General features: G+C 41.4%; 1 protein-coding gene across 1 annotated transcript; it reads left to right on the forward strand.

The window, feature by feature from the left end:
* The first annotated feature begins 298 nt into the window (after window positions 1-298).
* On the forward strand, window positions 299-22,686 carry LOC118813038 (immunoglobulin superfamily DCC subclass member 3). The gene is made up of 14 exons (XM_036578175.1): window positions 299-353; window positions 9,127-9,432; window positions 10,122-10,266; window positions 12,091-12,221; window positions 12,862-12,999; window positions 13,396-13,554; window positions 18,547-18,712; window positions 18,832-19,082; window positions 19,263-19,427; window positions 19,935-20,123; window positions 20,374-20,490; window positions 21,938-22,067; window positions 22,306-22,441; window positions 22,570-22,686. Exons 1-14 carry the CDS (start codon window positions 299-301, stop codon window positions 22,684-22,686), a joined length of 2,205 nt encoding a protein of 734 aa, XP_036434068.1.
* The last annotated feature ends 2,171 nt before the right edge of the window (window positions 22,687-24,857 follow it).

Genomic DNA, 24,857 nt, shown 5'->3' on the forward strand with positions numbered 1-24,857 from the left:
ATTCGTCGGCTCTGTGTGAGCGGTCACCACGGCAACCTGGTGTTCATTGCGCTCGCGGTGCTCAGACGCTGGAGCTCACGCGGACGCGTTCGGTCGCGCGCTCTCAACGGTCACAGAAGGAGAAGCCGTTAGACATGTTCAGTTAGGTTTCCGGGCGGAGAAGCGGGACTCACGGCTGCTGGAATATACGCGCGTGTGTGTTTACGAGTTTTTGTGTTTATTTTTCTACTTTTTTGAACGGTGTGAAATTTGAACAAATGAAAGTGACGCTCAGAGCGGAGTGAACTACTTCTACACCATGACCAGGACCGCCGCTTCTTCACTGCTGCTTCTGCTGCTCACCGCTTTACCAGGTAGCGTAGGCTATATCTCCTAATATTTATCCATAACGTTATATTTCATTTGTCTCTTTTATTACAAATACGTTGCAGATGGAAAAAAGAGATTTATATTAATATGAAAGATTTATGTATATGAGACCATGAATTAACTGTGTTTGTTCATCATTTAGCCTATAGGCTTATGAGCGACCACGCGTTCCTTTATATCGGTTTATCTTTTCTTTCTGCTATATTTTCTGTTATCTTTTATTTATACGTTTCTGTATTGTGTTACGGTTGAACTCAAGCTCGAGTTTGTAGCGCTTTCTCTCAGTGTATTGCCTATTTCCGCCTTTTGTTTTATACCAACCTATCTGTTTCAGGCAGTATTTATCTGTTCTATTCAGTATTTTCCTGTTAACGTTAGAGCTAAACGCACTTCTAAGGACTTCAGCTTTACCTGAGGACCGTCAGGAGCAGCTGAAGGGTTTTTGGTAGTCGAGGCTTCTTTTGAAGCGGCAGTATCATGAAAACACTAACGTGTCCAAACTACTGCTTACACACGGTAGAATAAGAATAGCAATTTAATACGTGTTTTCTTCTGGTGGCTTTGACTTCGAGCTGACTGCTTTGTTTATTAATCCGTTTATGTTCTACACATAAATTTAGGTGAGAAGGGAAAACGTTACAGAATCTGTTCTGATTGGACATTTTGTATCTTGGATGAGCGTCGATTAATACCCATTTGTTTTTTTATAATTAGCCGATATGGAGCTTGTGTACTTGTATTCAAATTTGAATTTTCTTTCGTTGTGTTAAAAGTAAGTCAAAACTGAATTGAATATGACACATTAAGTGTTTAAAACTCATATTGTAGCCAGATGGCTCCCGGTTTGAAAAGTTTCCTCAGGTCTGTGCTCAGGTATGAACATTAATTAGTTAATTTTCATCGTATGCCACGAAATTTGGATTCACATCTCACTTAACAGTGAATCGGTTGCTGCTGTGTCTGTCATCAATCCAGCATGGATTTTGCTCACAGTGACTCGTTCTTGGTGGTTATGTGGTTTAATCAGGCTGATATAATGGAGATTTTAAAGGTGATATGAACTCTTGCAAGACCTTTCTCAAGAACTCAGCAGACACACATGACTCATGAGCTGGGAAATGCTGCTATAATAATAATAGGGAAAGTGGATATGAACTTTATTATTTAATATTATTTAATGCTTTTACTGTTATACGCTTGTGTGAAGCACTTTTGAATTGCCTCTGTGTATGAAAGGTGCAAATAAACTTGCCTTGTAAACCTGTAAGACTTTTCTCACCTGGTCCTGAGAGCTCAGAGGTGTTAGAGATGAAGTGTGTTGTGATTCATGATAAAGTATGTTGCCTTGAAGGTGGAAGTAATAACAAACCTTTTTTTGCAATGAGTCATTAGTGCCCAGCTGTGTTCTTACAATCTGGTTAATTGATAGTAATGTTTTAGTAAATTCATATTCTTCTTTGACTTTACATTACTGCACATTTATGTTGCTGGAGAGTATGAAGTCATTTTAAATGAATTGTTAATTAAATTGTTGATTGGTCAGTCGTTGAGATATCTCAATATTAATTTAAAGTGAAGATGGCCAGTATTTGTTGGTTTTTTAAGGGGGAATATTCCACTCATTTCCTTAACATGCATAACTCTATTCTAATCTGCATAAAATGAAAACAGAGTCATTCAGTGTGGTGTGATGCGAAATGCACTTGAACCTGGATTTTAATGTACCTGACACATTGTTTGTGATAGTCTTACAAAAAACTTTTGGCCTAAAACATTGTACAGGTACATGCAGGGCAGAGTGGTACATGCAGGGTGGTGTAAGACACAAGAGTGCCCAGAAAATTATTTTTTTTTTTTTTTCAGATTTACCACTATTTTACCATTATCATTACATATAAACTGCAAGTTCGCTGGTTGTTTTGAGTAGTAAATAAAATGACTATATTTGCTGTAGTAATTTACTGTAGACATTGCAACCACTCTTTCTTTTCACCACCATTGTAAAGAAGAGTTACTGAATTTCTCTACAATGCACCATTTTACATCAAACCACTGAATGACTTTGTTTATATCACGTTATGCTTTTATTAAGCAGAATATTTGATTTTTTGACTTCCCCTATTGCTAAAATAAGGCATTCCGTTCTCTTATGGATGGGTACTGGAGTGTTAGGGTTTGGACTGAAATTATGCATGACACCAGGTTTTTGGTTGAAAACAGCAAGTTCATGGTCACCAGTGCATAGCAGACAGACGGACCTGGGCCAGACAGTGACACTGACCCTTGACCCTGACCCTTGTCCCAGCCCCACTGCACCCCAACACCCCTCATCTCCATACGACTGGGGAAGGGTTAGGGTTGGGATAGGAGGGGCAGAGGGGGCTGCTCTGATTGAGATCTCATTAAAAGAGGCGGTAATCCATGCAGCTGCCCCATCCCAGCACACACACACAGAGGCACAACTAGGCTACTTTTAATCCAACAAGGCTCCCCCCGGTTCAGGGGGTTAATCCAAAAGATCCACACAGCGTGCGTCTCAGAGCCAGTCCAGCAGCCCGCGTACAGGAGGGGGGACACTACATCCATTCTCTCTGTCCCGTGGATCACCCGCCTGCCGCAATACACTCGCGAGCTGGGGCTGTTTCATGTTTACCAATTAGGGCCAAACCTGATTCAGTGCTGTGGGAACTGATTTGCTGCTGCGAATATGCATTAGGGGCAAGTGCTGAGGCCTTTATAACAGAGCAGAGCCAGAAGTAAAGGGCCATTAAACTGATCTCTCCACCATTTAACACGTCACATGATACTGACACATGAAAATACAATCCTTTTTTGATTGAAGATACAGTAGTTTGCTTTATGGCAGAAGTTAGAGTAAATTCTGTCAGAAAGAAGTTGCTCCCTGATCTCTGCTCTCAGCAGGCACTCTTCAGGGTGCAAAAAGCAAGGTTTTGTCCTTTGGAAACATCCCAGTTCTCCTGTTTCATCTGCATGCACTTCTTTAAATAGGTGTAAATGTTCATTTCTTTAAATTTAAATGTGTTTAAATATTATCGCTATGAAAAAAAAAATTGTATCTCCAAAATAGTAACTTTACAAGAGAAGGCAAAAACGTTCTTAGGCTTTAATGTAAATTAATGTAATAAGATTTTATTCCAAGTAATTTGGGAGCATTTCTGTCGTGCCATTCATCAATAAAATTTTTACACAATGTAAATGGCAGCTGCTGTGTTCAAATGTAGAAAAAAAAATGATTAAAATGGAGATACATTTTTTGTTGTTTTGTTTTGTTTGTTTTTGGACAGTGGCAATATTTTAGATTTACTGTAGGTGTCTTAAATTGGCAATAATAATGTTGTTACTTTCAGAACAAAACATTCTATCTCCTTTAAAGGAGTAGGGAAAAAAATATTTTGGACCACTTGTAGTCCATTCATCATGAAATGTTTTTACAATGGAAGTGCAGATGGCATTTTTATATAATGAAAAAAAAAATACAGAAATGGAGAATTTTTGTTTCAATAGCAACTGTATGTTTTACTTATACAGTACCTTTCTGAAGCTCAAAGTTGTTTACAAATTCCATTATTGAACACCTTGGAACATGTTCTATCATTAGTTTTGTACATATCATCTAGCAGTTTTGTATTTCAATGAAAGTGTGTTTTGAGAAATCAAACAAAGAGGTCAGTGCAGTATGTATCTTTATGCTCCTCTGCCAGTGTAATGTCACACCACCACTGTGGATGTGTTTCTTCACAGCTTTTTAACAATAGGAAGGTATAAGTTTAATCTTATGGTTCTCATCAGCCTTAAAAACACTGATGTCTGGGTATATATTGATGCTTACTGGATGATGTTTTTGAAAAGTTGGGTGGTGCTTAGCTTCTACACCCGAGTGGTGCATATGTGAAAAGAGTGTATATAGAAACAGAACTCATTATGAAACTTAAACAATCAAGAAAACCGAAAACCATCAAAAGTCTCAATGGAAAATGTGATGTAGTTCACATGTACAGAGCAAGTTAATCTTTTGATAAGCTAGTGCCATATCAATTATTCCAAGAGCACTGACGAGCAGTACCCACTCCCTCTAATTGTTTGTTAATTTAATTACTCCTCTAATATGTCCCAGGGGGTAGTAGAGAGGATGGAAGTGCCCACATTAGGGTTAATTTGGCCAACACCTCAATCGGAAATATTCCTGGGTCTTATACACACCCAATCCTCATTTGGTGTGCACACATTAATGAGCATCCCTGCTTAAACAATGGGTGAGAGCTATGAGTTTGTGTGCCTGCACTGGCAGCAAAGGAGCATAAAGTCAGCCAGCCAGAGAGGGGAGTTAACTCCCATTAGAGAGACAATAGGCCTGCCGTGGGCTGCCTGGCTCCCGCTGTGTTTAGACTCAGTCCCGCAGACTCACTTTCTCTGTCCCAAACTATGGCACTGTGTCTGTCTGCACTGTGACCAACTACTGAGGCTATGGAGACACAGAGGCTATGCAGCCTCTGTTGAATGTGAAACAGGCAGCAGGGTGTGTTGCTTATTCTATGCATCAGCCTATAAAACATTTACAACAGGAGCCATAAAGGAAGATTTAAAGATCTAGCACAATATATTGTATTTCACACTGTTTTAACCCCTTTAGGTTAAACTTGGCCTGCCTTTTGTCCTTAAGTTAAGTTTGCCTCATAATACATCAGCAGGCCTACATAAAAGACACACAGTTTTCTTTTTTTAATTGCGTATTTGAGGCCTTTGGCCAAAACAATGGCATTAAAAAAAAAAAAAGGAATCAAAATGTGAAATGCAGACTTCATGGAAGCCCCAAATTTTGCATCTAGCCTTTCCTCACAAGCACTAGTTCCCAGAGCTTTAGCGAGACAGAGCGGAATATTTCAATTTCAGATTTTGCGACAGGATTTCATTCGTCTGGCTTAGCCGCCACAGACATTAAAAGAAGGGCACACCATCAATGAGGGGATTTGGCCGTGTTTGCCCTGTCTATGTCACCTTGGACCCCCTCACTCTGTTTGTAGGGGGTTCAGCATGATGCAGAACCACAATAAAGTGTGAAGTTCACGGCCAGCCTCGAGCACAATAAACAAAGGAAAGAGGGGTATTGTGGGCTTTTGGTTATCGAACACAAGCTGCTCCCTCCTCCCTGCCCCGCACCCACTCTCTCATGACCTTTAGGGGCTAGGGTCGCCGTCTGCCCATGGGGGTGGGGTTGACGGGGGGTCTGTTAAGGGTGAACCTCCAAAGGCCCTCTCTCATTAATAACACCCAGATGGGAGGTGAAATTATCCCCAAACTGGCTCTCCCAGTCACATGCAGTGCCAGGAGGTCCAATAGCGCTTTACGAGTGGAGATGGATCCTCTATTGTGGGCACATAGAATACAGATGGGGCTGTAGGCATAACTAAATGGCTCTAATTTAACAAAGGAGTCATTATTACCACGAGTAGTTCAGTCAGGAATGGCTAGGTCAGTAAAACAGCGCAGACAAGTAGTATGATCAATTTAATTTATTATATTTTTTATTTCATATTCTAATGAAAACCCTGGGACAATTCTAGTCAATACAAAAGCCAGTAGAAATGTTCATTGGTAAAAAGTCATTTTTAAATAGAGCTTTGGTAACTAATTCAAATGGCCCTACTAGCTATTTTGCACACTCACATTCTGCTGCCAGAACCTCAGAACATTGCTTGGCAGAGGTGGGACACTTTAGGTGGAGACATATGCTCACTGACTTGGCCATTTTTCTGAGTCGTCACTTCACAAGTAAAATTCCAGGAAGCTCAGCTGGAGAAATCTGGCTCATCTTTATTTTATTTTGGTCAAGTGAGAGGAGCAAAGAGCAAGCAAAGACAAACAAAACTAAAAGACCAACTTCTGACCTTCATTGTCTGATTCGTTTGCCATATTTGATGAACTAATCTTCAGTTCAAACCCTCTGGTCTCAGTGGATCAGCTTAGTGCTCTACGTGTAGGCTGAGAAGATGAAGCTCTGTGTGTTTGTTAAGAAGGTCTTAATTTGTAGCACTACTATGGCCTAAGAAAAGAATGTGAAGTGAAGATGATTCTCTCTCAAAAACTCTTTGTCACACACAGCATGAGCTGGAGAAGAGCCAAGGCCTAGAGAGTTAGGTCGTGCGGTGGCGCCATGGCCACAGATCTAGCATGACAGTATGATAATAATAATAATGATGTAATGGTACTGCTGTATTTGAAGACGGTGATGGTCAGCCTGCTGGTATTTCAGATTGTTATTTATATTGATATATAACAAAAACATATCTGCAGTGTATGTTATCTTCAAGTGTTCCTTTCTGGAAATTAATTTTATGTCTAGTTAACATTTACAATACAATAATGTATTATAGTAATGTGTAAGGTTTCTGTTAGTGTAATGTTAAGAACAAAGAAAGAAAAAGAAGAAGAAGAAAAAAACAGCAAAACAGATCAAAACAAGCTATGTCAGGTTTGACATTCTTTCAGCATAGAGTATCTGTACTCAGGAATCATTTACTAATACTAATGTAAACATCAGCTGATACAAAAATGTAGATGATTGAGAAGAGAGGATAGAGGGATGGACAGATGAACTTAGCAGCTGGAATGTAACTGGTGCAGCAGAACTTTGATGAAGATGATGTTGATGGCTATGCACAGAGACATGAGGTTAGAAGGTCAGACAGTAGTTTATGTTGAAGTCTGCATGGTGAGATGGGGTCAGAGGGTCCAGCCGTCATATGCTACGAGAGGTGACAAACTCTCAAGTTCACAACTCAGTGCATTCAAGTTTAAGTGCAACTGGAGTGTTTTTTGTTCCGCCTTTTGGGGACAGCTGGGAGAGGGAACTTTCGGGTGCAGGCTGTGAGAGGGGTCATGGTCTCCGTCAGTGAATCACCCAACACGGGCACCCCAAAAAAGACACAGAGAATGGGGGGACGAGCGTGTCGTCGGAGGCGAAGTTTGAGTGATCGGGTGGCATGGGAAAGTCACCCCCAAGTTCAAGTGAAAAGGGGAAAACTCGGTGGGGGCAGGGAGAGAGGGCAGATGGTTCCACAGAGTAGGGTGGGGGATGATGGGATTGGGTGGGGGGCGCAGGGGCAATTATAGAGTGGTGGGAGCAAAGATGGAGTGCTATCACTGGTCTTACCCAAACCCCAAATCATGCAACCCTTCTCCCTGCTCCCTCCTCCCCTCTCCCCTCCACTTCTGACATTGCAGTGGCTCTCGCTGCTTGAATGGCTCTTTGGCATTCAGTAGCATTGTGTGGCTGTTTTGGGGTGATGGAGAGGGATGGGGGGTGCTAACAGAGCCATCAATCAGAATGGGGAAAGTCAAGTGCAAGTTCAGCTGAGATGAATAGCCTGGAGCAGCCCCTCTTCAGCCAGCCCACGGCCCCTCCTGCGCTGTTGTCCCCAACTTTCTCATGCGAACGCCCCATTGCCTAACAAGTGAATGAAGCTGTCATCAGGGTGCTCTCAGACTTGGGCCAGTTCCTCTGCCTACACCTTTTTTAGAATGAGTTACTGTCCAAACATATTGGCCAGCTGAACCAAAATGTTTTTGCTGAGCCAGGGCCAGCAAAAGAGATATGAGCATATGGAGAACATCTCTGTCTTGTTTGTTTACGGTTGTACTGGTTGTGTTGCTGATGCCATTTATCTCACAGGCTGCTGTTTGGCTAGTCCTGAGGTAGAACCTGACCTTTTGTGAATCCTCTTTTCACTTGTTTTACAGGTTTTTATATCCTGATGGTATTTTTGCAAACTGCTCAGCGATACTCATTACAAGCTTGTTATTGTGACCTATAAATTGAGATCTATGGATGCAGTCATGTGAAAATTCTTGGCAGATTGCAATAACCAATATTTAAAGTAAAAAAAGTTTGTATGTTAATGCTGATTTTCTGGATTTGTTACTCACAGTGACAATAATGGATCAATTTACAAAGGTTACACATACAGGTTCATCGTGCATTTCACACATAGCAATGAGCTTAGTAAGACTGAGATTGATTCAATGATTCAGTGAGGTGAATCGCTGAATCTGCACTACATACTGAATTTACAACAAAAATTTTATTACGTAATTCTGCTGCTACAAGAATCTGCTGCAAGTCTTTAAAATAGTACGCGTCAAAGTTCACTCATTATCTCCTTGCAGACAAATGAGCAGTAATGTCACTGTTGGTGTTAAACTATGCTCTCTAATCAATAACTGTATTATGGGCCATCACTCCTCTTTCTTCTGCCCTCATTCTCAGGGCAGGAGACTGGCCTTTACAGGATTTACAGCTCCATAAAGCTGAGGCTGAGAGCACAGGGCAACCCAGAGTCAAGCCTTAAGACTCTACAGTGACGAACTCCTACTGTTGTGTGTCAGACTCATAAGAAATGACAGATTCTGTACCCATGCTTGTATTCAGTAGTTCTCCTATTCTTCTGTTTCATAGCACAATGTGAAATAATCAAAGTCATTTGTTTAATGATATCATCTTTGCCCCATCAGCTCATCACCATCCTCCATGATGTGCACCATCAACATCATCATCATCATCATCATCATCATCCATCATGAAGCAGTCTTCTCCCTCTCCACCTTCTTCATCTCACAGTTGGAAGATTTCATCCTTGATCTCTTCTTTTCATCCTATGTAAAAACCTGTTAGTCGTTGTAGATCAATAAGAAGTTGTGCTTTACATCACCTGACTGCTCCACTCCTTCTTTCTTTCTCAGGTTTAGGTGGGGCTTCAGAGCTGGCCTTCATTAAAGAGCCCCATGATGTCATCGCAGTGAGAGACCGTCCCTTGATGTTGGACTGTGAGGTGGAGGGGGAGGGGCCTATCACTATTAACTGGCGGCGGAATGGTGTACCCATTCCTACGGGCACCAGAGTGGCCGTGCTGGACAATGGCATGCTCCTGATCCGAAACTTCCAGAAACGGCGTGAGAGCAATGAGACAGATGCTGGAGAGTATGAGTGCGCTGCTCAAAACCGCTACGGCTTGCTGATTAGCCGCAAGGCACGGGTGCAGCTTGCATGTGAGTACCAGTGGAAATGCTCAAGAAAACGGATTAACTCATTACTGCAATTCTGTTTCATGTAATATCCTTCTGTGTCGGGTCCCTAGAGCCTTAAGGACTTGTTTGAATCAGTCATAAGTGTTCTTGTGCATTTGTGTTTTCCTAATAGAATGAAATGCATAGGATGCTTGAGTGGACTTTTAGCTTTCAAGTCAATGCTTTACATGTGTGTAATGCAATGCATTTCATCTAGTGACCTTTTAACTCATACCTGGTAACAATCTCCATCTTCTCTCACACTTTCTTACTCTTTCTCTTTCTCCCTTCCCTCTGTCTTCATATTTCATCTTCCTCTCCACGGCTCTGCCATAAAAAAATCCTTCTGTAATCTTATTCCTTTTGTCTTCCCCCCTTCTTCTATTTATCTTTGACTCATCCCTCTGTTGTCCCTTTGACCAAACCTGCAAATGACTGCCCTCGCTGGCTCTGCTGGGTCTCCCATTAGGCCAGAGGTTACCATGGGTATCCACTCTTGCTCTAAAAACTCTGCCTGCATTATTGATCACCAGCTCTCCTGGTGTTAGGCTGCATAGACAAGTGCTCAAAGCAGCTTTTAACTGGATGTTTCAGGAGGGGATACAGAGAGCTTAAGAGGTGGATGCTAGGATGTACAGTTTGCATTGAAACGTTTCTCTTGTCTCCATTAGCTCTTCCCAAGTTTCACTCCCACCCAGAGTCTATGGCAGTGGATGAAGGAGGGGTGGCCCGCTTTCACTGTGCCGTTAATGGCATCCCTGAGGCTAGCATCACCTGGGAGAAGAACAGGACCACACTCAACACAGATGATGACAGGTTAAACACCCACATAGACATGCACATGTATGCTTTTACATATCCTGGACACCTACTTTTAAATCCAGACCAAGAGTGACACCAGTAGTACCCCTAAACTATTTGGCATGTGTTTCCTTTAATTAGTCAATTCTAATAAAGCATATATGTTAAAGAAAGGAAATTCCTTACATGGTGTGTAGGAGGGGGGATCACCTGGGAGGCTGATTCCAATTTTTTAACAAGAAGAATATTACTTTTAGATATCGAACAGTCTTAATGACATGTGGGCCTATTTTCAAATCATAGTTTTGCATCAGTCGCGATTTTTAATTACTACTACCCAGTGGTGGGGTTATTATCTGATTAAACCCAATAATAAATGCTAGTTATGATGCTATGGTGTCAGGAAAGGTGGCAGGTGGGTATACTGTGCTTTGTAAATGATCCCCAAACACATTGTGTCCACATCTGCCCACGTTGAACACGCATAATTTCCCGATATACTCTTCAAATGAAGGATCTAGTGAAGTGAAAAGTCTAGTCTAAGATATAAGTATAAACATGATACAGTATGCAGCAAAGTAATGTGACAGTAGAAAATTAGTGTAATTTTGCTTTCATTCGTGTAGTAACTGTGAAATTTAAATATTCATCAGGGATCAGAGAAAATAGTCATATAACAGATCTGAAAACTAATATATTGGAGTGGAATTTACACTACTATATTACTAGCTAACTAGATGTATGTTATCAAAATTTATCAGAGCACAACAGGTGACTGCATACAGAAAACACATGAAAGCGCACTGATCACATGACTTATGATTGGACGAATGTGAATTAATTGCTGTCTGCCATCATAGTCAAATCAAAGTCTAACACAAATATATCTCGCTATTTGTAGGTGACCATACTGTAAATTAATCTTCTCAGAGATGATAATACGCTGTCTACCTGCCTATTTGCACCACCACACTAGTGCTCCTATATCTTTGTTTACCACTGATGTGGAAGAGATTCAGGGAGGTGGGCAGTATTTGATTGCTGGTAGCCAATGTGTTTTTCACAACATTACACTTGCATGCACTCGCGCACTGGCACTTGCATGCTGTTGGGAAATGGAGGCACAGCAATCATCAGCAATCTCATTTAATAGGGGACTTTGGGTGCACTATTTCTGGAGCACCGGTGCTGCCCCTGGCAAGTTGTCACCCTAGGCAATTGTCTATATTGTCTACCCGCTTCAGACCAGTTACCCACAACCCAGTCACCGCCACCTGCCTTGGACTGGCTGCCCACTCTACACTGAAGTCTCCTAACTATTACTACCTCCTAACTATTACTACTACTACTATTAATATTAGTAGAATAATAATTTTGTACGTAGTTTGACCAGAGGAGGATGGGTCCCCCCATGTGAGCCTTGGTTCCTCCCAAGGTTTCTTCCTCAGCTCTGAGGGAGTTTTTCCTTGCCACTGTCGCCCCTGGCTTGCTCACCTGGAGGATTTACATTTCATGTTGAAACTTTGTTCTAAACGGATTTCTGTGAAGCTGCTTTGTGACAACATCAGTTGTAAAAAGCGCTATACAAATAAATTTGATTTGATTTGATTTGATCTATATTGCCTATACCAGTATCTGCTACTTAATGACACACGCATATACACACACACTTACTGTACCTTCAGTTAAAATAGTATTAATGTATTGTATTGTCCACTCCCACTCACACTAAATAATTGCTATGCATTACAATGTGTGTAAAAACAGGGATGCACTCAAGTACAAACTCAGATGATTGTTTTGAAGTGACAGTCTCTCTTTCTCACTCTCTCTCTGCAGGTACACTCTGCTGCCTAACGGTATTCTGCAGATCACTGGTGTGCGTCAAGCAGACAGCGGATTATATCGCTGCATGGCCAAAAACATTGCAAACACACGTTACAGTCATGAGGCCCAGCTCACTGTCACTGGTGAGAAGAACAATAAGATTGGTCTTACATACACTGTATGTCTAAAGGTTTGTAGACACTCTTTGAAATTAATGAATTCACCTACTTAGAGGTGCACCCATTGCTGACACGGGTGTTCAAGGTGTGCACACGCTTGTATAATCTCCTTAGAAAAGCATTACCAATTGAATGGGACATTCTGGAGCAGCTGAACATAAACCTAAGATCATCACGCCCAACGACAGCTTAAGCATTGGGCTGTGGAACAGTGGAACCACATTCTCTGGAGTGATGGAGTACCATGACATACCTTTGGGATGGGTTGGAGTAGCATTTACCTGACCTAACTAATGCTTAGGTGGCTGAATGCCATCAAATCCTCAAAGCAATGTTCTAGTGCAAACATCTAGTGCAAAGCCCTCCCAGAAAAGTAGAGGCAGCTACTGCAGTAAGAACAGAATATTAGTAACTCTCTTGATTTTAGAAGAAACACTGGATGAGCAAGTGTCTACAAACTTTTGGACATATGTATTACAGCTGCACCTGAGAAAATCTGACTCTCTCTCTTTCTCTCTCTCTCTCTCTCTCTCTCTCTCTGTCTCTCTCTCTCTCTCTGTCTCTCTCTCTCTCTCTCTCTCTCTCTCTCTGTCTCTTATTACAGTGGCGGCTGCTCGTGCCTATAAGGAGCCAGTGATTCTCTCTGGTCCTCAGAATCTCACTATTAACGTCCATGAGACTGCCATTTTAGAGTGCATTGCCACAGGTAACCCAAGACCCATCGTGTCCTGGAGCAGACTTGGTAAGAATAACACCTTCTCTTTCCAGTTTACCATCATGGCAGACAATGTAAAGACTGTTATGTTTAGAAACATTCTGCAGCTGTGACACATTATGATGAGTTATGGAAAACTTCTTCCTTATAAAGACTTTAAGAGTTAGTCCAGCAGCGACATACTGTATGGTTGACTGTGTGAAGAACAGCATATGGAAACAACATATCATTATACTGTCCAATCAACTTGTTGGCTATTTATAAGCTGAATAAACACTCTCTTCTCATTTTCCTTAGACAAACATAATGAATAATAGATACATAGTGCTATTTAGTCATATCTCCCTAACTGGACCAGCTACATCAAACTATACACAAATCTCAGCTAATTTTACTCTTCCACTCTGTGTTTGTGTTTTCCAGATGGCCGTTCTATCGGAGTGGAGGGGATTCAGGTGTTGGGCACAGGTAATCTGATGATCTCTGACGTCTCCCTCCAACACTCTGGAGTGTATGTGTGCTCAGCCAACAGACCCGGAACTAGGATGAGGCGTACCGCGTTGGGTAGACTGGTAGTGCAAGGTAGGACATACAATACAGTTACTTACAATCCAAACCACTACACTATCTACACAATTTACACATTACCTCACAGGTAATGATAATGATAATAATACAAATTTTACATCCAGTACATCACACAATGTAGAGAGAAAAGCTTTTCTTTACTTCAGGCTACATTTTTTCCAAAAATACATATCATCACATATATACAAATACACAAACAAAACTTTCATTTCTAAAATAGTAATTTTACAGGAGAGGGAAGAAATAATGGGCCTCATTCACCAATCGTTCTTGAGTAGAAATTTCTTCTTAACACCCACTAGTGCAGTTTTCACAAAGATTCTGACATTCACCAGTGTTTTCTTTTCTGGGATTTGTTCTTAGTCAGAACAAAATCTACACACACTCAAGAGCACAAAGGTGTGAACAATTCTGCAGTTTGAGAGCACATCCTGAATCTGACGTAGACTTTTTCTTAGGACATTTCTCAAGAACAAGAGGAAAAAAACCTAAGGAAGATATTGGTGAATGAGGCCACTATTCTTAACTTCAAAGTAAGTTAAAATCTGAAAAATGGCAATATGTAACAAGTTAAAAAGTGCTCCACATCTTTTCAATATTACTAAAAAAGAAACCACTCTAAATCTTACCTAAATTTAACTTCCTACATCACACCTTAAAGCCTTGAATATAGCATTAACTTGAAAGTGTCACTGCTTACCTAAGTTCAACCTACACCTTCCAATAAATAGTCCGTAGCCAAGCTGTTTTTTAAGGATTCATCACTATTTTTCACAGAACAAATGGCCTCTAAGTGTACAGCATGCAACCTTGAGTTTTCCACAGTAGAGTTTTCCTCATAGACAAGTCTTTCATAGTCTTTCTTACAGCTCCCACAGACAGACTTAGCTCCTTTTATTTAGTATATCCTATTCACTGGATTGAATGTAACCTTACTTTCCACTGCTGATGTTTGAGCCTGCCACATTATGGAGGCTGTTTCTCATCTCTTACCACAGACCTCCTCACATATGATTTGAAATAGAGACTATAAGAATGCATGGTTTCATCGTATTTGTAGAAATTTCATCTTACTTGTGATGTCAACCAAATATTTCTCTTTATTTCACAGCTCTTTTTGACTGGACAGTGTGAGATTGTGCAAGAGAGATAGTTATAGTGGATATATGCTCTTTAAAAGCTATATGGCTGACTTGAATAGAGCTGTCAGCTGAGCCTTTGTTATCTGGCCATTTTCCAGTGTCTGGTATCAGAGTCTGCTCATGAGCCACATACGGCTGCCCTGGTGGAGGTCAGACATGAAATTAAATTGCCTCATGCTGGACGTGATTGGTTTTATCTGTCCAGCCCCAAGCCAAGCCATTCAGCTGTTCACTAATTCCAGCCACACATACACAGAAACACACTGACATGTGTATGAGGATAAATTTGGGTAGGCCAGACTAGATTAACCTGGCCTGGTTCTGGCCGTGACCTCTGGGCTGAGTTAACACCCTTCCCCCCCCAACCTCTGACCTCCTGTACATGTGCGCGCACACACACACACACACACACACAAACACACACACACTCATCTCATAATGAATGACTGGAGCTCCAGCTGGAGTCTGATAATGGACTATATGTCAATCTAGTATGTATTACCCTCCCTGTCTCCCACACTGGGGACTATCATATAATGCATTTAGCAGTTAGCAAGTTGCTTGTGCTCATACAATACTGCCATAATCAGGAATAAAGCTGCTGAGCAGAATAAGACACTATTCTCCAGGTCTATGTATCATATATAAACCCACATCATTTTTTCTGTTCATTTTTAAATATACAATACTTTATTACTTTGTACACTTTTATCAATCCCAAAACACAAACAGAGGCTAGACACAGAGCAGAGAAGAGCTTGTATCCTTTGTGTCAGAGGTCTTCTACCTCTATACTCTGAACCCAATCAATCAATAGCTCCCTCTATCAGTCTCTCTCCATCAGAGGCGCTTGGAGCGGCTGGATAATGAATTCATTCATTTATTGATTGACCTGGTAGAGGAACAAAGAAACCTGACCAGTCCTGTCACTTATATTTAAGTAGAGAGCTCTACAAGCACCACTCTTTCACCTCTGCTTCTGGCTTGTTCTTATAAATTTGCTTGCTTTTATGTTTGTGGGCAAGAACAGATGCAGTATAATCCAAACATGAGCAGTTTAGTTGTTAGCAAAGAACCAAATAAGGCACTTATAAATGGTTTAACTGTAGGATGTTCCCTACTACTATCCCTTTTAAGCTACCATTACAGATTCTGGAAACTTTAAAAGAACTTTAATTGTATAACAAAATATAAAATAAAAGTTATACTCCACGATTGAAGATTTGATTTGTGGTTTTGACAAAATAGGGAGGTTAATAACATTTTCTGTTCAGGCTTGATTTCAGGCAGGTCCAGCACACAATTCTGTTCCTCCTTGTTATTCACAATAATTTAGTTTTCTCATTTTTTTAGAAAACCGCATTGTGATAATTTTATTTTTCTCTAATATGAGATATTAGAGCGTGTTTTGGTGCTATACATACAGCGGCCCAGTTTGGGCTATGTATATCATGCTGTTTTAATATGCCTGCTGATGTCTGCTTGTCCTTCACATCACCCCATCTGCTTGCTCTTTCCAGACCCCTGCTCTAGTTTTGCCCTTTGCTCTTGAACTTGAGCAGTTTTTGTGTGTTTGACAGCATTTGGGCCCATGCAGGTGTAGTTTGCATACGATGGGAATATGTAAATGAGAGTTAGTCACGGGTCGGCCTGCTCTGACCCTGTCTGCCCTCTCTCCTCGTGCCGGGCTGGCCTGACGGCTGCAACAGAGCCAAACAGGCTCAGCATATGTGGGCTGACTTGTCTGACTGATAGGGGAAAGACAATGGGTAGCCATCTGGGTAGAGAGAGAGAAAGAGAGAGATTAGGAACTTGACAGATTTAAAGAAGCATTTGGCATTAACATGGCCACTAGTGAATGCATAACACCATACTGAATGTTTTCAGAATCAATGTGTGCTTATTTTTAAGGACCTGTTCTCTTTGTTGAATAGCTGTCTGGGTAGGGGAGAGAGAAAGAGAGGGAGAGAGTGAGATGGGCAGACAGGCAAAGTAGAGGCAAACAGCAAAGAAAGTAAAACTCTTTTTTAGCATAATAAGAAGACCAATCTTAGAAAAGCTTCATCTTATTAATCCCTTTTTTGTTTATTTAATTTATAGGAGAGAAATCATTAGAAATCTAAATAAACATATAGTACGTTAGACTGCATAGGTATTTTAGTCGAGTTAGAGAGAGTAAGGGAGATGGAACAAGGAAAAATAAGAGCATAAAGGTTGGAGCAAGGCTGGAGAGACAATGCAGGGGGTGAGAATGAAAGAACAACATAGGGGAGGAGGGGGAGGCGCAAAACAAATGTGTCTCAGTGAAGGATCACCTCTCACCTCTGATCCCTGACCCTATCCCATCAGGCCCCTAGGAAATGATGCGTATTAAGGGTGGGGGTGGGAGTATGTGTGTGTATGGCAGGGTGATGTGAGAGGTGTTGAGGCTGCATTGGGATCGCAGGCTGGGTGTTGGGGGACGGCGGGTGCTCGTAGTCTTTGGGGACAGCAGGAGGCAGCTGGCCTATCAGCGACACGCATAGACAAATTATAGCTAGAGAGGGAGATGGGTGAGAAACAAAGCAGAACAACTTATTCTGATGCAGACATGCCCGCTCCACCGTTTCCCATGACCATGAACTTTCTGCTGCATAGCGAGGAGCGTTTTGAGTTGTTCTATCTCAGCACTGAACTGTTTAACAAATTGCCCTTTTCAGAAAGAGAGAGATGTGGAGTCAGTCAACAAAGCCTTATAGACGAGGGTAGCATCTCTTAAAGTTGTAACAAAGCTCGCAGTACATTCAGTACATCTCTGTTTGCTGAGCACTCAGCTCTCCAGAGTTAATGCTTTTGCATAAGTTCAAGTGTGAAGAGCTCTTCAAACTGCTGGGCAGGACTGATAGGGTGGATTTATTACAAGAAAGCCCCCCTTCCCAGCACTACGCTGCTATTAAAATGAGCTCTGAACACACACACGCGCTGTCTAAGTGTATGCTTTACTCTTCAATCGAGGTTAGTAAGTACAGCTAGTGGAGTGGCCCCTATTCACAGGCACAATGGGAATCTCTTTGGGAGGAGAAGCAGAAAACTTGCATATCTTTCTGCCTCTCTCTCTCTTTTACATACACAAACACATGCAAAAAAAAGCATATACACACAGTGCAATGTGCGAACAGGCACATAATGAGCCTGATCCTGGCTGCCTGGAGATTTCTCTCTTGATGTGTATATGCTAGGATTTTCATCAATATTTTGACAGAATTTTATAGACATAGCGTGAAAGTGATGTACTGTTTTACCTCTGTAAAACAGATTTGAGCCTGAGGGGATTTGGGCCTCACAAACAGACATAAACTCCAACACACCAGTGATTAATGGCTTCTTTTCAGATGGACCTATCCACCCCCCCCCTCCTGATACCCTCCACTCCCTGCCTGAGGTCTGAGCTGATCTTTCAGGTCAGAAGTGGCAGTAGATCAGTACTTTATGAGGCACAGAAGGCTGTGTCTTGCAGGTAGCATGTGCGTCAGAGGAATTGTGTTTACCGCAGCAATGGTCAGGGACAGGATTGACCCATCATATGCTTTAAAGTGACCCAAAAAATCTTCGTTCTTGGATTTCAATCATGCATTGTTAAAGAAAATAAGCCTAAGTTTGGGCCATTGATAAGGTTTGTATTGACTGTTCTGGGTCAGAACTGTCTAGGTAATTAAACGACAGTAACTCTGAAAAGGCTGTGGTGCCTGCTACTGTTCAATTCAGGTTCTGAACTACACTGTGTTCGAGAAAAAAAGCTGATCTCATGTTCACGATTCACACATTCAAAACAAGAAAAAAATCGGAACCCTTCTTTCTATCTCAGCTCCTCCAGAATTCCTGCAGTGGCCGCAGTCTGTATCCAAACCACTTGGGAGCAGTGCAGTGTTTACCTGCCAAGCTCAGGGAGTACCAGAGCCTCACCTCATTTGGCTGAAAAATGGCAAGATCCTCACACCTGGTGATAATGTCAAACTCACCAACAGCAACAGGTATCCACTGACCTACTGATTACTCCCCATATTTACCAAAGTCAGGAGACTTTCTATGGCAAAATACAGCACTTTACATAATTTCCTTGTTGACACTGTGGATGTGTTTTGCTCTGCAGCACTCTGGCTGTAACGCGGATCACTGCTGAGGACGAGGCCATATACCAGTGCATAGCAGAGAACAGCGCTGGCACCAACCAGGCTAGTGCGCGCCTGGCTGTGTCCCAATCCACCGACCTCCCCGAGGCTCCACAGGACCTTGCAGCCACACCACACTCACCTACCTCCCTACAGCTGCGCTGGAGCCAGCCTGAAGCACACGTCACCAACAGCATCATTGGATACGTGCTGCATATCCGCATGCTTGGCGGTAAGAGAGAGAAAGAGAGAGGGATAAGGAATGTAACCTAGGGGAGTTGCAGTTTCACTGTGATTTAGTCCTGGGGTCAATATCCAAAGAAACTAAGGGAGTGGTAGAGCTTCTGGGTGCTTACTGATGATGGTGATTTCTGTTTCCACTCCCTGAAAAACTCTCCTTATTTCACCCCAGAGCCAGACAGTAAAGAGCTACAGGAGGCAGTGAGTAAGGACACTTTCCAGCATGATTTCAGCAACCTGGAACCAGCAACCACCTACTCCATCTATGTTAAAGCCTACTCTCCGCTGGGAGCTAGCCAGCAGTCTAGTACTGTCATTGCCACAACACTAGGGGGCGGTAAGTCACCAGACATCCATATTCTATAACAATGTACGAAAGGTTAAAGGGCCCGTCTCACCTAGAACTATGACTTAATAATATTTGTGATGTTGTGTAATATTTAGTAGTGTAGCAGTGCATCCCTCAGCTTCATGAATTTGACAGAATTCACAATTTTATATCCTTTTTGTGTTTTCATCAATTAATCTACTCTTACTTCATTACCCAACATGTGTTGGGTATACTTTCATACAGCGGAATCCTGTCTGCTAGCATAGTCACTGATATAAGTGCTAATAAATACAGATGTGATATTTGGCAACATAGCTATGTATAGCCCACCCTCAAGTATCTGCCCCAAAGTGTATGTAGTTTTTCAAAGGTTTCAAATCATCAAAATGGGCTGTCCGTTCAGTTTAAGATGACGTGTGTCATGAAGGAGGTTACGATGCTTAATATTAGCTTTAATATTAGCAACATTTATGTCAAGTCCTTCTCTAACTTTGTTCTCTATTCCCTCTCTAGTTCCCACCATGCCCAGTTTCTTCACTAAAGTGCTGAACAGCACAGCAATGCAGGTGTATTGGGAGCTGCCCAGTAAACCAGGGAAGGTGGAGGGCTTTAAGCTGTCTTACCGCATGGTACCTCAGGAGCAGTTCAGACCAGAGGAGCGCTTTCCCGGCCACATCAACACACACACCATCTCACACCTCGGTTAGGCTTACACAGACACACACAGACATTCACACAGACCTCCATACTCTGCCTCAAACTTCAGCCTCAGTTTGCCTGAGCTTTATTTTTAAATAATTTAGAACAACTTTCAACAATGTGTACCATTTGAGTATTATCATAATATAATCATTACTCCGCAGACAATTACAAAGATGCATAGACACCTCAATTCAGAAGTGAGTAAACATATTGCTCAGATTCTCCTAATAATTTCTATGCTGTTTCACAGAGCCTGCAGCAGTGTATGAGATTCAGCTGGTAGCATTTAATGGGAATGGAGACAGCATCAGCAACAAACGCCTTGTTTCACTGGCTGAGAGTGGAACAAACAGCAGAAACAATGCTGGTGAGCTACAAACACAGTTCATTTTCACTTTTTAAAAATAGCTATTAAGTGTTTTTACAACATAAACCATATTTACTGTGCATCACCCATAGTTTTCATCTGTATGTAGTGAGATTTTTCCACCACTAGGTAGAGACAGTAAGTTATACAATTTTCCTTCTTCTGCCTCATGCACTTTCAGACATTTCCCTGTGGTCAGGTTAAGGGCACTCCAGAATGTAAGCTTTTTTTTAAAACAAAAAACCTGTAGCTACACTTATCTGCTCAAAATGACATCACTGCAGTTTCCATGTAAGTGAGCTTGTTAGCTGTAGTTGGGCTGGTGCAGCTACAAGTGGCTTACTTCTAAATGGTAATGATCTGGAAACGAAGACATAGATGTGTGCACAGTGAGTTTTTACCTCTTAGACGTGTGGAGAGTGTTTTTAAGTCAAGTGCCCTACAGCTACTCTCAGTTACTAGAATTGTCGGAATGAAAATATTAGTACATTATTTAAAAAAAGAGAGTTGGAGTGAGGTCATAGAAGCATCACTTTTGGTTTATTAACAAATTTTTGCAGTGTATGGTTCTTTAAAGAAACTTTGTTTGTAAATGTGAGTATGAAGAACATTCACAAAATGTAAAGGTTCCACACTAATTAACATTTTTTTTCAGAACAATACAAACAACCATGCCAAGAGTCATGTAGAACATGAAATTTTTAAGAATGTAGTTAGAACCAAGAGCGTGGGAGTGATTTGGAAACTGGGGAGGACACTTTAATGTTAAGGTGAAATTTTTGTTGTGCTTTAACCACAGCAGCAATTTAACAACAGAAACATGGATTTATAATGAAATTAGTTATTTTAAAGTGCTTCATAAAATATTATGTGTAAAAGGTAACATTGTGTTTGTTTACCCTTGCCAGTTTTCTGACTTGTGATTGGGCAGTCACTGCCTGAACAAACACTCTAACCTGTTAACATGAGCACTGAAATGAAAAGCAAGACATAGTATGTGTGGAACAGCCCTTACATTCATCCTGTTCTTCTTGAAGAAAAATGATATATCTTTTGTACGTTTCATGTTTCCTGCAGTGTTTCAGCTAGGTTCATCCTGGATGGTGGCATGAAGCAGTTTCATTGTTTACCCCAGGAAAAATTCTTATTACAGACCAATTTTAGTTCAATATGTCCTATTTTGACACAATTAATACAAATACCGTATTCGACCTATTGTGTAAACAAGTAACAACATGAACCAATAAAAGTGGGAGGGGGGTACATGTTTGAATTGAACAGTGGTTCATATGCCAAGGGTTGGAACTACAGACAAAAACAGTCCCAGAGTGCCTACTCTGAGAAGTTTGATACAAACCAAACTGTCTTCAGTCTAGCTGTGTGCTGATTATCATGTGAAATATGTATATGTCTGTGTCAATGTGCATATATGTGTGTGTATGAACAGAAGGCCAGAGCGTGTGTAACTGCAGGCAGAATGGAGAAGGCTCTATGACCGGCATAGTGGTTGGCATCCACATTGGAATGGCCTGCATCATCTTCTGTGTGCTCTTCCTCATGTTTGCATACCGTCGTAGGTGAGCCTGTATTTACAGAAATACCTGCCCATTCTGACCTGCAGTATTGGTGTATATTTTCATCGATGCTGATCTGAGACTAGTTGTCTGTTTTACGTTTCTCTGACTAATGCACGGTTCACAGAGAATCTGATAGTTTTCCAGAGGCTTTTTATAGATAAGTCAATACTATATGTGGTTTTGGTGTCAGACTACACTGATGCATTTGCTCTGTGTGTGTGTGTGTGTGTGTGTGTAGTTTGTTCTGCAGAAAGGGTACTCAGGATGACTGGAGTGTGTCACAGAGAGGAGCTGGGCCACTGGGGGGTCTGGGAGAGATAGCACCTAAAGAAGGAGTTATCCGCATCTCTGAGGCTGTAGAGCTAATGCCACAGGTAAGGAAACTAATGTGTGAACCTGTCTAAATAAAACCATGTATTGTGTTGTTGTTATGTCACCCTAACAATAAACACTCTTTAAATTGTTATACTGGCATTAACCCATGTGCTATGTATGTTTTCAGTCTCAGGACAGGGCAGCAGAGCACCAGCCTGCAGGGCCACACTGCCACGTCCTCATTGAGCAGCAGCCGAGCAGCCCACCAGACAGTACCACGGGCACAGACACTGGCACTGTCTAAATACCCACACTCTCCTCACCCCCTCTATATCTACCCCTCCCACCATAAAAGCAGTGCTTAGCCCCTCCATCTCACTTTACTCACCAAAGCCTTACTCCAGCCTGCCCACTGCCCCCTGAGACTAACAGACAGTCAGCCTCGAATGCATGCATTGTAGGGATAGTCTTAACCAGCTGGATTTATTTACTGTCTGTACCTCTTGGTGAAAGTTTAAAAGAGATCATTCTAGTACTCTCGCTAATGAATGTAAAGATATCAAGCGTTTTAACTTAATTTTAAAGACTTTGCTGCCTTCAGCCCACTTCTGGTCATAGACCTGGTCCTTTTTCAAGCACATTCACATAGGATTTAATGTTATAGAATGATATAGACAGTTATAGAACCTTTTCATAAAACTCATTAGAAGGTTAAAGCTGCATTTTTGTGATTTCAGACACCCTTTGATTCATATGAGTTTTCCATTTCTTCTAATATATATATATATATATATATATATATATATATATATATATATATATATATATATATATATATATATATATATATATAAATTAGATGCACCAGTAGAAGACTGTGTTTGTCAGGTTGAACCAAAAACTCAGAGGCCTTCGCATGAGTGAACAGATGCTGTAGATTTGACGTTTTTGAATGAATAGTGTGACTGTCATAGTGAAGTAGTCAGTTTGTTAAATTCAGCCATTGAAAGTGAGAGAGATGCCCTTTTTGTTGTCTTCTATAGTCCTATGAATATAAGACGGTGTGATAGTATTACTGTGTTAGCCTGCAGACAGAGTGAGATGGAGTGGCTAGCTCTGCAACCTCCTGTCCATTACCCACCGCCCCTCCCCCCCCATCCTTGCCCTCTCTCCCTGCACCAAAACCCATTACCTCCAAAGATAGCTACCTCAGCCTGACAGGATGTCAGAGCTATCCAGGTAAACCATTCACTTGCCTTGCTGCTGGTTAAGCATACCTACCTCAACCAAAAGCCCCGGGCATGTTATTGCCCATCTTTTTTAGTCTTTCTGGCAGTGCCAGTGTCCTGCGCCATCCTGCCAATGCCTGTGAAACGCTCATGCTATTGCCTTTGCCAAAAGGAGCCTTTGTCTCGTCTGGTGACTTCCACTGTGTTTCTGTGTCTCAGACACTCCTGCTGTAAACTCAACAAACAAACTTGTCTACAAACTCAAGCCTTTCCTCTCCACAAAGGAAAGGAGCTGGAGCTTCTCCCTCTGAACCTCAGTGTTGCTCACCTCACTTGGGTTTGTTTAGATGTGTTGTTGATGGAGCTGCTGGCTCTGACACATAAAAGTTCTCGCATCTCCAGACACAGGAAGTGTGAGAGAGTCTTCACTAATGATCTCCTTCGTGTCAATGTTAGTGAAGCTCCCTCTGGAGAAGAGACCAGTGAAGAATGATCAAATACAAGTTCCAACAGTTCTGCAGGTGTTCTAGCACATTCATCTTTTAAAATACATTTACACAAAGAATAACCCTCATGGGAAAGGATGGACTAACAGAGCACCGTTTCGTCAGCCTGCTCTGCTGTGGCTGACTGAGGTGTTCTAGCACTTTCCTATCAACACCACACACAGTAGGAAGTGTATCGGGGGACCAGTGGTTGTCATGAAGTTCTTCTGTCGCTTTGAAGTATTTACTATCCGTTTTCCTGGTGATTCATTTTGCTTGAAAGATGGAATAGAACTTTCACAAAGCTAGCCACAAAATTAGTCTCCTCTGTTTTTAACCTCTCCAAATAGCGTACTCAGTGAAAGCCAAGTTGAGTGATATCCAAAGATGCCAAATTGTCATGGTTTTCGTCCCTTCCTTTAAGCTCTTTCAGAACATATGTGTCTTTTCTTTCAGTGGTTAAATTAGCTGTTGTCTTCATGTTTTAAGGGCAGCCATGATATTAAAATAACCAAACTCCAGAAGTTCGGCTTCCCATTAACCAAAGCAAAAAACTCAAAACCCTCACATATTTAGTACAAACTTTTAAAAGTCTTTTTATGGTTACCTTTAAGACATGAATATCTGTTTCTAGAATTATAACATATAACATTTAAAATAATAACTAGTGAATATTGGATATATTTTCATATGTTGAGACCAGAAAATAGTAACTGCTTTTCTCTTTTTAATGGTGGAGTTGAAGTTGCCAAATACTTGTC

Source organism: Colossoma macropomum, unplaced genomic scaffold (genome assembly GCF_904425465.1).
Source record: "Colossoma macropomum unplaced genomic scaffold, Colossoma_macropomum, whole genome shotgun sequence".
Lineage (NCBI taxonomy): Eukaryota > Metazoa > Chordata > Actinopteri > Characiformes > Serrasalmidae > Colossoma > Colossoma macropomum.